Source organism: Bos taurus, chromosome X (assembly GCF_002263795.3).
Source record: "Bos taurus isolate L1 Dominette 01449 registration number 42190680 breed Hereford chromosome X, ARS-UCD2.0, whole genome shotgun sequence".
Taxonomy (NCBI): Eukaryota; Metazoa; Chordata; class Mammalia; order Artiodactyla; family Bovidae; genus Bos; species Bos taurus.
The window spans coordinates 87,206,212-87,219,449 of record NC_037357.1 but is presented as its reverse complement, the minus strand read 5'-3'; the positions used below and the strand labels follow the sequence as shown (position 1 = coordinate 87,219,449).

General features: G+C 53.4%; 2 protein-coding genes across 8 annotated transcripts; both read right to left on the bottom strand.

Annotated features, from left to right (window-relative positions):
* Window positions 1-63: 63 nt before the first annotated feature.
* On the bottom strand, window positions 64-3,103 carry PLP2 (proteolipid protein 2). The gene is made up of 5 exons (NM_203363.1): window positions 2,924-3,103; window positions 1,699-1,851; window positions 1,498-1,593; window positions 670-760; window positions 64-471 (listed from the first exon to the last, which is right to left on the bottom strand). The coding sequence occupies exons 1-5, from the start codon at window positions 3,017-3,019 to the stop codon at window positions 449-451; spliced, it is 459 nt and encodes a 152-aa protein (NP_976239.1). The 5' UTR covers window positions 3,020-3,103; the 3' UTR covers window positions 64-448.
* Window positions 3,104-6,176: 3,073 nt separating this feature from the next.
* MAGIX (MAGI family member, X-linked) lies at window positions 6,177-10,080 on the bottom strand. 7 transcript variants are annotated; one of them, XM_005228176.5, is made up of 7 exons: window positions 9,929-10,080; window positions 9,659-9,841; window positions 8,942-9,088; window positions 8,024-8,106; window positions 7,711-7,947; window positions 7,431-7,602; window positions 6,177-6,824 (listed from the first exon to the last, which is right to left on the bottom strand). In XM_005228176.5, the coding sequence occupies exons 1-7, from the start codon at window positions 9,975-9,977 to the stop codon at window positions 6,421-6,423; spliced, it is 1,275 nt and encodes a 424-aa protein (XP_005228233.1). In that variant the 5' UTR covers window positions 9,978-10,080; the 3' UTR covers window positions 6,177-6,420. The 7 variants fall into 7 exon arrangements, with proteins under 7 accessions (XP_005228233.1, XP_015317176.1, XP_015317177.1 ...); XM_015461690.3 differs by having other exon boundaries at window positions 6,177-6,746; XM_015461691.3 differs by having other exon boundaries at window positions 6,177-6,731.
* Window positions 10,081-13,238: the final 3,158 nt, after the last annotated feature.

The following is a 13,238-nucleotide window of genomic DNA, read 5'->3' as shown; positions in this document are numbered from 1 at the left end:
TACTGATGCTTGAAATTTATCTACATTTAATCAAAGGATTAATTTATTCACTATCATATGTTCTAATAATCTGCATAGTATTTATTTATTGCTCCACAGAACACCCCCACCCCCTACACACACTGAGGAGGTTATTTAGAGTGGGTTACAACATGGAGCCTGGAGTCTGAAATATGAGGTACCCTCTTCCGTGTGACTTAGGTGGGACATTGTCCAGGCAGAACTGATGTCTCTGTTTGGATACTGCAGAAGGGGGCCCTAGGCACACCCATAAAGGTAGCCATACCCAGGAGGGTTGATTGGCAGGCTGGAAGAAAAATTCCATGACAAAGGCACTTTTACCTCAATAGGGAGCTGGGAGTTGACTGGGAGTGTTATAGGGGTGGGGAGGAATTATTTCAATAGAGGTGTTATTTGCAGACTGCTGAGAGAAATGAAGAGAGTTCACCTACACCGGGCCATCTGCAGGATCTGCAAGAGGAAAAGAGAGAAAGCATTGGTTGGATCCATATGCCTGTTTTACAGATAAGAATACTGAAACTTATGGTACTTATTGGCACTAAAGCCTTAAGTACCAACAAGAGACAGAGTTGGCATTCATGCCCCTTGGGAAAACCCATCTTCTTCTCAGCCCCCTTAGCAACACCCCCAACACACCCACACACTTACCAGTAGGGGCTGCTGTATGTCTCTGCTGCCGCAAGGGGAAGGTAATGTAGGCATCATAGCCAAAGAGGCCTGCAGCGCATAGGCCCAGCGCCTAGGGATGGGAGTGAGGGCACGTAGATTAGACTGGTCAGCCTACCCAGCCTCCTATCTCCTTGTATCCACCACCTCCAGTGACTAGCCCATGCAGGGATTATGGTTAAAGCTGCAGGTGGGGATCCCAGAGAGCCCTGGGGAAAGACCAGAGACTGGATTCTACCCCACCCTCCTTCTTCCTAGTACATCTCAACACAGTACAGCGACACAGTGGCCCCATATATGTTGTTGTTGTTGTTTAGTTCCTCAGTCATGTCCGACTCTATCCATGGGATTTCCCAGGCAAGAATACTGGAGTGGGTTGCCATTCCCTTCTCCAGGGGATCTTCCCGACCCAGCGACTGAACATAGGTCTTCTGCACTGCAGGCGGATTCTTTACTACTGAGCCACCAGGGAAGCCAGGCCCCACATATAGGGGATGGCATTCATACTGTGCATTGAAACAAAGCTCTAGCAGATGGTTTAGTCTAATGTATTGACAGTGATAGTGCTTTGTGCTTCCACCTCTATGTGCTTCTCACAAAAATCCTTGTGTCAGACAAGGGATGGCTCTTTACAGCAAATGATGATTTGGGGAAGAAAACCAGGGCCTCAGTTTGACTTCCCTGCAGGCCCTGAGGACAAATGTAACCTACTGTGAGTCACACACTTTCTGGCAGAAGCAGAGGCAGAAATAGCCCCAGGATCCTCAAACCCTTCTCTCTGTGCTTAGAAGCTGACTCCACAGCCTTTACCCCTGCAGCGATTTTGGAGCCGTTTCCTCTCTCAACGAGCACCACAATGGAGGTGATCAGGTAGAGAATGGCCGCTACAAGGGTTCGGAAGAAATCCTGTGAGGTGTAGGGAGAAGAGCGAAGTCAGCATTCAGAATTGCCCCCCACAATCACAACTTCCTGTATCCCTCCCTAGCCCTGCCATTGTGGCCCCTTTCTCACACTCCAAGGCCAGTTGATGATCTGTATCTTGGTGTGCAGGTCACACATGTAGACAACAAAAAAGATGGCGGCAAAGATCATCTCTATCACCGACAAGAAAGAGTACCCTGATGTCGAGGTGCTAAAGCAGATCAGAATCACCAGGCATAGTATCTGGAAGGACATGTAAAAGGGGGCCTCAGTCAACTCCCAGGGCTGAGGGGAATGGTTTCAATTGGGGGGGCGGGGGGCGGAGGGTCATCTCAAACTCAGGACTGGCAAAATGACAAATAGCAATAGCTAAACTCTTAGTGTGTACACACTGTGTTCCAAATGTTGTTCTAAGAGCTGCACAAGTATTAATTCACTCAATCATCACAATAACCTAGTGAACTGGGTACTATTACTAGTACCTTTATTTTTTATACATGAGGAAAGTGAGGCACAGAGATGTGAAGTGACTTATCACAATCACCCAGCTAATAGGTAAAGTTGGGTGCCTCGGTTTCCCATCTTTTTCCTTCTAGGATGCCCTCTGGGGAGTATTGCCTATAGCACTCAGGGTACCAGCTTCAGGGCTTTGACAGGGCGCGACATGCAGTTCCCCCAGCAACCTCTGTGGAAATCGGTGAGAGTAACACCAGAGGGGCAGGGCTCCATTAAAGGCGCTGCACCTTTTACAAAGGACTCAAAGGAGGCGCCCACTTTGAGGAGTACGGGAAACCGAGGCTCCTGAGCGACCCAGATAGCTAAAGACCTTCCGCCCCACCACAGAGGGGCTAGGAAGAACTGGGGGAGAGCTAGTCACACTACCCTGCGGGACAAGAGCTCGCGGGGCCCCACCCCAACAGGTCCCGCCCCTGGGCCCTCTGCCAGCCCGCCTGCCTGTGCCCAGGCCGCGCCACGCCCTGCCACGGGATGTCCCCCCAACACCCAGGACCTGGGGACACCTTCGAGGAGTCCACCGATGAGTCTACTGGGTCTCTCTCCACCGGGCCCGCCATACGCCCTGTGGGCCTCTTGCCTGACCGCGTGGGCCAGCAGCTCCTGACCACCTTCTCCAAGACCTCACTGATTTGGCCCTGCGTGTGCCCCTGGTTTCGGGCCTCCGCCATCAACCCACCCACTTGGCGCCCCACTGCCGAGAGCCCCCAGCCGTGCGCCTGCCTCCCCCGGAGCTGCCCGCTCCGCGTGCTGCTGCCACCCCACCCCGCCCTTGCCCACCCGCCAGTCCCGGGACGCTCACAATCTCAGCAAACAGAAGAAATCCCTTTCGGGTGCGCGAGAAGCTGGTGCAGGCGGCCCAGCAGCCGGGAGCCGTGAGGCGCTCGGAATCCGCCATGGTGTGGACCCGAGTCCCAAGAGGCGCAAAAGACCTGCTCGCTGGCTCGTGTTTTCGAGGACGCTGCACACCCAGCTGTCTTGCCAGCCGTCTGGCCGGGAAGGGGGCCCCCGGGGCGAAGGAGGGAGTGAATCACCGCGCAGAGCAGAAGCGGGCGGGGCTTAAGCGGGTCGGGCCAGGTGGCCACCGCCCCGGAAGCCCCCTCGCCCCGCCCGCCAAGGATTCTCCCTGCCGGGCTCTCAGCCCCTGAGGCGCCCAGTCTTCAGGGGCGCCAGTTTGGCAGTTCTGCGGTTTGGCAGTTCTGCGAACCAGAACTGTGTTGCAATAGAGAGACCCTTCACGCTTTTAGAATACCAGTGCGCCTGGGACTGCCTCAGAACCGTGGAGATCTGGCTTTGGGAGGGAATGCCTCAGTTTCCTTAGCTGTAAAAACTGCCCAGGCCAAGGTTAAACTCAGGTATGTTTACAGAATTCGGAATAATTCAGATTTTGGAAAATTTTCCCAATGCATACAAGGTGTTATTGAACACTCTCAGCGGGATCTGAGACTGCCTCATTAAAAAAAAAAAAAAAGCAACATACACATCTTAATATTTCCTCAGCCTTCACAGTAAGTGGGATAAGACAGGACCAAAAAATTGTTCCTGGTTAAGTCAGGTCAAGTTTTGTAACCAAATGGTGCCCAACTTGTGGGAAATCTGTTGGTTTCCAAAGCTTTTTGGATTTCAGGATTGTGGATAAAAGATGGTGGATCATGGAATAAACCCCTTAGATGGGGATGAGACCTTGCCAGGTTGAGAGAGAACAAAGCCTGCTGAGCATCATGCTGCTCCATAAATGAAGAGTGGATGTTATTAACAATGTCAGAGCCCAGAGTCTGTTTCTGTTCTGCAATTCTAGGGAGGTCCTGGCCCCAAGTGTTGGGCTTCTGTTTCCTGGTTCTAAGTAGAGGGGCTGTCAGCCCGGTCTTAGATGAAGAATGCGGAAGGAGCACAGTTTTGTTTATTGCCGTGAGCTTGGCACAATGAGGGGAAGGCTCCTGGGTGCCAGACTGGGTGAAAAGGCTGATGACATTTGAAGAGTGAGTTATCCTGAGCAAGTAATTTCTCCTGACTCAGTCTCAATTTCTGCGTCTGAGACCTGCACCTGGTAATGGAATCAGGATCTCCCCCAAGGTGTGCTCCTCTGGCACACTCTCTCCAGAGTGGGTGTTGGTTTCATTCTCGTTTGAGGTGAGGAGAGCCATGGCTGGAAGGCCAGGATGGTTCAACTCAAGGGCCTGCCTGCTTTCCCCCCTGAACCTTGGGTCCCACAAAACCAAGTAAGGGGCTGTCCTCAGTCCAGGTGGCTGAAAGAGATTGGATAGTGGAAGGCATGAAGCATACCTTTCCCAGGGCTGAGTGTGTGCTTTCCAACTATGTGAGGCCATGCCTGAGTTTCTAGAACAGAACAAACTCTCTTCCACATCAGAGCCTTTGAACTTATTTCTCCCACTGCTTTCAATGCCCTTCTCCTCCCCACCCCCACTCCCACCCCGCCCCTTCAAACATCTAGCTTCCGGTCACTCAGGTCCCAGATCAAATACTATGTCTTCAAAGAGGTCAGCAGCCCACCATCATTACCTCCCCCACCATAACCTTTTGCTATCTTCATAACTCTCACTTCTCTCTGAAATTCTTTTATTCATCTCCTGTGTCTTTTCTGACATCAATCTACCCCCCTCCACTACATTAGATACACAAGGATAGAAATCTATGTTTCATCCCTCCAACATTTCATCAGTGCCTATCACAGTGCAAGGTAAACAGTTGGGGTTCAGTTAATACTTGTCAAAGAATTGGGCAAGATTAAATCTTGCTTCAATCCTCAACTTACGCTATTTATACTCACTGGGATTCATTTCTCTGCTCTGTGAAATGGACGCATCAGGATTGTTGAGTCAATGTGTAACTAAGTGGAAATAGTGCCAGTAAAGCCGGTAGCCAGGATAAAACCAAGTAAATGGTGGTTGGGGTTACTATTGTTAAGACTCCTGGGTGTGACTAAGGCTCTGAAGTCCTTCCCTGACTTCCCTAGAGCCACACCTTCTATCAAGCTGAGTAAGGGTCAGCTAGAAGCCCCAGTGCACTCTCCCACAATTGCTACAGCACTAATCATTCAAGGGTTCACCTCTTCACCTCTTTATACCCCAACTCCCAGCCTAGTTTTACAGTCCCTCTTTCTTCTCCAGCGCCGCCCTGGACACTCCCACGAGGGTCCTTTACTTCCTCCCACCTCTCCAGCCCCTCCCCATAGAGGTGAGAGTTGTTCATTCCCTCCAGACCACAGCTTCCTTCGTTGGGGGGATAGGGCCAAGTGTCGTGAGTGTGGTGACCACGGAGGTGACTGGACATTGCTGATCTCAGTAAGCGCTGGCACTGGGGCTACATCAGAGCCCAGCTCGCCATATAAGACCGGGCTTTGGGGCTCTGTTCCCAGGACGGAGGAAACTCTGGCCTCTTCCAGGACTGGGAACGCCCAGCGTGTAGCGTGTGCACACAAGCCCGGCTGCAGTTCGTCACCATCTGTGGAAGAGGGGGGCGCGGCCCAAAGTTTCTAACAGCCGTTTTTAGCCCAGCCTGCTGACTCACACCTTCCTGGCTCCGCCCCGAAGGGGGCTCCGGGGCCCCAGCCGGTGCCTTGAGGGTGGCAGTCTACAGCCAGCGAAAGCTGGCCGACCAGGCCGGAAGTGAGTGACCGCAGGCTCTCGGCGAAGGAAGCCGCTAGGTTCTAACTTTGCTATCTAGTGCACTTGAGGGTCTGGACGATTCCCGGCCCGCCGGGGTTGAGGGTAAACTGGTGCACTCTTGCCACAACAGGCCCACCTCTGCATTCCCCACGCCATGCGCAATAATTAGCTGTGAGCCCTGTACACCTCCAAAAAAGTGAAATGAATGAATGGGGAAAGAACCAGGAGTTGGCAAAGTGGGAACGGAGTGGGTCCAATGCGCGCCGGCAGAAGCAAAGAGCTCTTTAGAGGCATGAAAGAAACAGCGCGAAGTAAGCTTGCCAAAGGTTGCTTGAAGAGGCCCTCCTCGAAACCAGATCGACCCTCCCCCTCCTTCACGTGTGGGACTTGGGATCCCCACCTGGCCTGGAGCACCTGACAAGTCAAGACTGGATTGAACCATTTTATTACCTCCCCGGCCCCGAAACAAGAAGCGCCGGGCTGGCCGGTTGGGAAGGGCCATACCACTGACGCCACAAGGGGAGCGCGGGCGGGTCGACTGCGAAGCAAGATGCGGGGGGTGCGGGGGTGGGGAACAAGACCAAGGAAGTTCTCCCAGTGATGCTAAGAGAGCGGCGGGGGCAGCACGCCAGATGTAGGTTGGGGAATGCCAAGTGAACCTTCTGCTGCACGCTCAGTGCCTCCGCCTTCCGGTTGCCATCTCCAGGGCGAGCTGCTCGGCCCCCGGGACCCCTAGGGCCCGCGAGAGCCGTTCCTCGCTGGGCGTCAGCCAGGGTCCGGGAGAATCCGGAGTTTGGTCGTTGGGGTCCTCCGTGCGGCGCTCTGCAGCAAGAACCGCGGGGCCGTCGGCCGCCCCTTCTAGGCGAGGCTCCTGGCTGCCCCGGTTTTGGGGGGTCGTACGGGGTCGTGGATGCTGAAGTGGGGAGGAAGTGCTGGCGCTGCGAGTCTTCGTCATCTCTGGCTCCCCAGGATCTGGAATGCGATCTGGGGATGGCAGGACTGCGGATAAGATTGGGCGATAGGGTGGGCAATGGGGATGGAGCTCTTTGGCCGAGGGTGGCCTGCAGACTCTAAGGGCTGCAAAAGACAAAGACCCTGGTACTTAGACAAAGGCATGGACATGCACTCCGGGAATGGGGCCACACCTCAAGACCTGATGCTTCCTTTCCCCTCCTTTCCTGGATCCAGAACACTCCTCTCAGAAATCAATTCCCACAACCCCCAAATGCAGTCAAACCCTCCCATCTAGGATCCCAGACTCTCTCCTTGCTCATCCCATCATCCTCAACTCCCAGCCCTTACCCTAATGGATCTCTCGTCTTTTGGGACTAGTCTCCCTACCCTCTGGTTCCCTATCCCATCCCCTCTCCGCGTAGACCTACTCTGCCTTCCCATCTGAGGACCACAACTCTTCCTTCTGACCACCCATTTTTACCCCTAACACCATCTTTTCTCTTCTCTCCCAGTACCTCAAAACCCTTCGCTCTGAAATCCACCCTTACTCCTACCCTGGGACCCCGGTCTTCCCCTCCCCTTTTGAAAATACCATGACCCTCAGACACCGAGCCCCGATCCTCCCGGTTGAGACTACCAAACCCTTCTAACGAGGTCCCCAGCCTCTCCACTCTGTGACCCTCTTCTTCCCCTCACAGATCCCTGACCCTTCTCCCCTAGGAAACCCACCATCTTCTTTCTGGGGCCTTCCTACCACCTCAGGCTTGCCAGGGTGGGTTTCAGGAGGCCTGCTTAGCACGAGGCAAAGCCGGGGGCCACCTCTACGAATCCGATCCACGACCTCAACATGAGTGAGGCCCTGAGTTGACTCTCCATTGATGTGAAGCACGAGGTCGCCGGCCTGAAAGAGTGCAAGGCAAGGGGTGTTGTAGGAAGGTCAAAATGGAGAGCACACCAACGGGAGAGGACAGGGCTGGCACCATCGAATGGAGGGTGCCTTTTGGTTCACCTGCAAGCGACCACAGCGCTGAGCTGGTCCATCCTTCAGCAGCCGGCGCACTGCCAGCGGAGCATCCCCACCTGCATCTCGGCCTCCACTTAATGTGAAGCCAAAGCCGGCGGAACTGCGAATGAGTTCAACAGAGAACTGACCAGAGGCCTGGGGTGACTTCAAAGGAGGATGAGCTTTACCCTGGGTCACTTGGGGCGGCGCGGTACGTATACCCATGGTCTCTGACCGACGATGCTGGAGTAAGGACACAAGTGTACATACATTGCCAGTCCTGAGGCAGGTGGCCTTGATTAGGAGGACAAGGTAGTACCTGTGGACGCTGTTCCACGAAATTGGCATTAGGAAGGCGATTGTCTGTGACCTCTATCTCGGCAGAATACAGCATGCTAATGGCTGGGGGATGAAAAAGGCAGTCGGAAGGGTACTATAAAGAAACGAGGACCTGTCTATTGAATTAATATTCTAGCCTCATCTCATTTCCGTCCCTTTAGGATGCACAGACTTGCTCATTCATTTAACTAGGCTCCGCCCACATGAATAACTATCCTGATTGCACCTTCTTAACTAATAACCCTGACAACAGCTATTCTAGTATTCCCCAAACTTTCCTACATGCAGATCCTACCTCTCATATTAAACCCTTAGGCCCACCCTACACGGTGCTTCTCCAGGATTCCAGCTGGTGAAGATATAAGGCCTTGCTCTCTAATTAGCCTATAAAACCTCAACCTATTCCTGACAATTCGAGCCGCTGCCCCAGTGCATTTATAGACTCCACCCCCTTGACTGATATTCCAGGCCCGCCCCTCAGCCAAATGGCCGCCCCCAAACCTCTCCAGGCCTGGCCTCCTCAAAAATGCCACTTTAAACCCTTCTGAAGAAAGTAAAGATCAAACTCCGCACCAACAGCTAATCTTGCAGCATTAACCTTCTGCAATAACCCCCTCTATGTAACTCCGGGAGTTGGGGATGGACAGGGAGGCCTGGCGTGCTGCGATTCATGGTATCGCAGAGTCGGACATGACTGAGCGACTGAACGGACTGATGTAACTTCCTAGAGGAATATTCTAGTCTAACCCCAGCACGCTCAAATCACAGCCGAGCCCGGGCCTCCCTACTCACACTCATTGGTCCCACCAAGGGGAGTAACTAACAATCCTGGGCCCGCCCCCTCGGAACCAGGCTGCACTCCGACCACGCCCCTGGAAGGCCACGCCCCATCACGCACCCTCCTTGGGGCGCAGGCGCAAGGTGGCGCCGGCCCTGCGTACCAGCGCCGCCACGTCGGCCGCAGCTCGGGCCGCCAGGGGGCGAGCTTTCAGCCGCGCCAGGAACTGTCTGGCGCTGGCATCCTCGGGCTGGGGACCGCCACCGCCTGCGCGAGTGAAAAGAACAGATCAGGGCCCACCCTGAGTCTCAGCGAACCCTCACGGGCCCCTACGATCAAAGACCTAGAATCCCCCTCAAGATCCCCGAGACCACTCCTTTTTCATAGTCCCGAAGGTCACCGACTGTGCCTTTCACCTCCCTGGACCCCCGACTATCACGGGAATGCCCGTGGACCCCCGCCTGCTCCCACGATATCGCCGGAGAGCTATTTAACCCCAGCACTCCTGGACACCTCCTAACACCCTGGGAATATCTCGAGGTTTCTGACGGCCCCCCCGACACAACCCCAGATTCCAAACTCTTCCCCCCAATATCCAGAAGGACCACGATTCTCCCAGATGTCCCAACAGAACACGGTCTGCTCCCTGTGGCCCAGGCACCCCCGATTCCCCTCTAGATGTCCTAGGTAGCCCTGCTGGTCCATGTAGCCCCGGATGGCCCCTCCACCTATCCCCAGAGGCTCCAGCCTAACCTCCCACAATCCACCAGACCCCCGCCTCCCCCCGCCCAGTGCCCAGGTGTCCCCAGTGACCCTGGGCAGACCCCTCCAGCACACCTCCCCCGAGACTCCTTGGAGTCCCGGGGTCTGGTGCGCCGCCCCGCGGCGCAGGTGTGGGTGTGGGTGTGGGTGCGGCTCCTCGAGCCCAGCTGGGGTCGCTGGGCCGCTGCCCTCCACCGCCGCCGCCCCCGCCGCTCGCCGCCGCCGCCACTCGGGCGCCAGGGCTGCTTTGTTTACCACCTGTCAGAAGGAGAAGGTGAGGAGCAGACAGGAGGTGCGAGGGCTGGCAGGGACGCACCCACCACCCTCCCACCCCGAGCCCGGTACCTCCTTTGCTTCCCCTAGGGTCCGTGCCGCCCCCAGGGCGCCGCTCCATGACCTGTACTTGGCCTGGTGGACGCACGGCCGCCCGCGACGCGTTGGGAGCGCTCGGGAGCGCTCACCTGGTGGCCAGCCGGGGCCTGGACGTGGCTGAAGCCGGCCGGTCCCGTGCTCAGCGCCCCAACCAGCGCAGTGACCTACCTGGCAGCCGCCAAGGTGTCCTGGCCCTTGGAGCCAGCGCGCACTCTTGGCCTCTCCCTGCCTCAGCCGCTGCCTCTCTTTCCACCCAGGGGATGTTGTTATTCCAGTGTCAGAGGGGAAAGTCAGGGCCCAGAGAAGTTAAAGGCCCCACCTGAGCTCTGACAACTAAAAATGGGGTGCAAAACCGGAATCCAGGTTTACCGAGGTGTACTGCAGCCTCCAGCAGAGCTTTCCACATCTTACGTGGAAAGTCTCTCAGTCGTGTCTGACTCTTCGTGATCCCATGGACTGTAGCCCGCCAGGCTCCTCTGTCCATGGGTTCTCCAGGCAAGAATACTGGAATGGGTTGCCATGGCCTCCTCCAGGGGATCTTCCCCACCCAGGAATCGAACCCGTGTCTCCTGAGACTCCTACATGGGCAGGCGGATTCTTGACCACTGAGCCACCTGGGAAGTCCCTTCCACATCGTAGACACTCAGTCAATCTGCACTGAATGTTTCCCTACTGGGGAACTGGAAGAATATGGTGGCCTGAGCAGTGGGGGCACCCTGGGAGTCTTTGGGAGCCCTGGGAGGTGTCAGGGCCCTGAGCATGATAGGGTTGGGGGACCCCAAAAGTAGGGAAGGGCAGGTCTCCTGGAGAGTGGAGGGGCAGTAGGAGCCTGGACTTGAGGAAGCTTTGAAGGCATAGGGTGTGTGTTGGGGCGGGGACACTAGCCAATGAGAGGGGAGTAATGAGGCTCCTCCTAGGTTTGAAATGGGGCAAGAGTGTCTGGAGACAAAGCCCCCAAGATGGAAGCCCATGGGCAGAGTGCTACTCTAGTGACAGGAGGAATGGGGAGGGGTGAGAGAAGGCCTGTGGCCACCACTTTGTGGAGGAAGAAACAGGCAAAAGATGTGAACACAAACTTTACCAAAGAACATATACAGATGGCAAATAAGCATGTGAACCCTGCTTAATATGATTAGTCTTTAGGTAATACAAGTTAAAATCATGGCAAAATGCCACTACACACATATTAGCATGGCCAAAGTTAATTAAATGTCTGACCATACCAACTGTATGTGAAGTTGTCCAGGAAATGGAACTCTCATATACTGCTTCCAGGTTCAATACTTGTTCAGGGAACTAAGATGCCCCGTGGGGCAAGAAAAAAAATCGAGCACCCCTCTTAGCTGTAGCCATTCCTGAAAATAATTCTTTTGCCCCTTTTAGCATCACTTGGTTCATGGATGTAGGTCAGTCCCTCTAACAACCCCACCCAATTCTTATTAATTTAAGCAAATCTTTCTTTTCTTTAGGAGATTGTGGGTTAATTGACATAAAATTTCATAGGTTTTGAACCTGTGACAAAACCAGTTTCAATTTGCTCAACATGCAGCAAGTCAAATGATGAGACACCAAGATCTGCAGCAGAGAAAGGAAAGTGCCTCCCAAAAGGCACAGGGCTTGAGATATTTATGAAATAAAGAAGCAGAGTTGTCTTTGACCCAGGAAAAAGTGATTAGAGGTAGGGAAAAGGTGACCTAACAGGTGTTCTGTGCAGGTGTATGAGTTTTATGCTGCTTCAGGGGATGCATGTGCAAAAATGGAGGTGCACCATGATCTGAAGGTGGACCATGTGATGTGCAAAGGTTATTCATCATACCCCTGTGCAGGCCCAGTTTGGGGTTGGCTAACCAATCTTAGCCAGTTTGAACTGGACAAGATCTAACTCCAACTTCCTGAAAAACAACACAAAGCCCTCATTATTATAGCAACCCATATGTCAGAGGTGTGGTGACACCTATAGATAATAGGGAGTGGTGAAGGAGTCAAAAAATAATTAAGGCAAGTTTGGTCAGTGAAGGCAGGTTACAAAGCAGAGCGATCTTTAACAAGCTGTTCCCAAATCTGCAGTTCTGTAAGACAAGCTCAAGAATCTCTGTCACCAGGACAGAAACATTGACCCTATGGGGCACAGTTTCAAAGTGTTTACATCTGTGAGACTATCACTACACTCAAGACAGGGAACATAATCCTCACTGCCAAATGTTTTCTCCTGCCCCGTGTGACTCTTCTTTCCTTACTGCTGTCCTCCCACCCCGACACTGATATACTTTCTTGCACTGTGTATCAGTTTGCACTTTACTTGTTGTTGTTCAATTGTTCAGTCATGTCCAACTCTTTGTGACCCCATGGACTGCAGCATGCCAGGCTTCCCTGTCCTTTACCATCTCCCAGAGCTTGCTCAAACCCATGTCCATTGAGTGGGTGATGCCATCCAACCATTTCATCCTCTGTCATCCCCTCCTCCTCCTGCCTTCTATCTTTCCCAGCATCAGGGTCTTTTGTTTTTGGGAGGCACTTTCCTTTCTCTGCTGCAGATCTTGGTGTCTCATCATTTGACTTGCTGCATGTTGAGCAAATTGAAACTGGTTTTGTCACAGGTTCAAAACCTATGAAATTTTATGTCAATTAACCCACAATCTCCTAAAGAAAAGAAAGATTTGCTTAAATTAATAAGAATTGGGTGGGGTTGTTAGAGGGACTGACCTACATCCATGAACCAAGTGATGCTAAAAGGGGCAAAAGAATTATTTTCAGGAATGGCTACAGCTAAGAGGGGTGCTCGATTTTTTTTCTTGCCCCACGGGGCATCTTAGTTCCCTGAACAAGTATTGAACCTGGAAGCAGTATATGAGAGTTCCATTTCCTGGACAACTTCACATACAGTTGGTATGGTCAGACATTTAATTAACTTTGGCCATGCTAATATGTGTGTAGTGGCATTTTGCCATGATTTTAACTTGTATTACCTAAAGACTAATCATATTAAGCAGGGTTCACATGCTTATTTGCCATCTGTATATGTTCTTTGGTAAAGTTTGTGTTCACATCTTTTGCCTGTTTCTTCCTCCACAAAGTGGTGGCCACAGGCCTTCTCTCACCCCTCCCCATTCCTCCTGTCACTAGAGTAGCACTCTGCCCATGGGCTTCCATCTTGGGGGCTTTGTCTCCAGACACTCTTGCCCCATTTCAAACCTAGGAGGAGCCTCATTACTCCCCTCTCATTGGCTAGTGTCCCCGCCCCAACACACACCCTATGCCTTCAAAGCTTCCTCAAGTCCAGGCT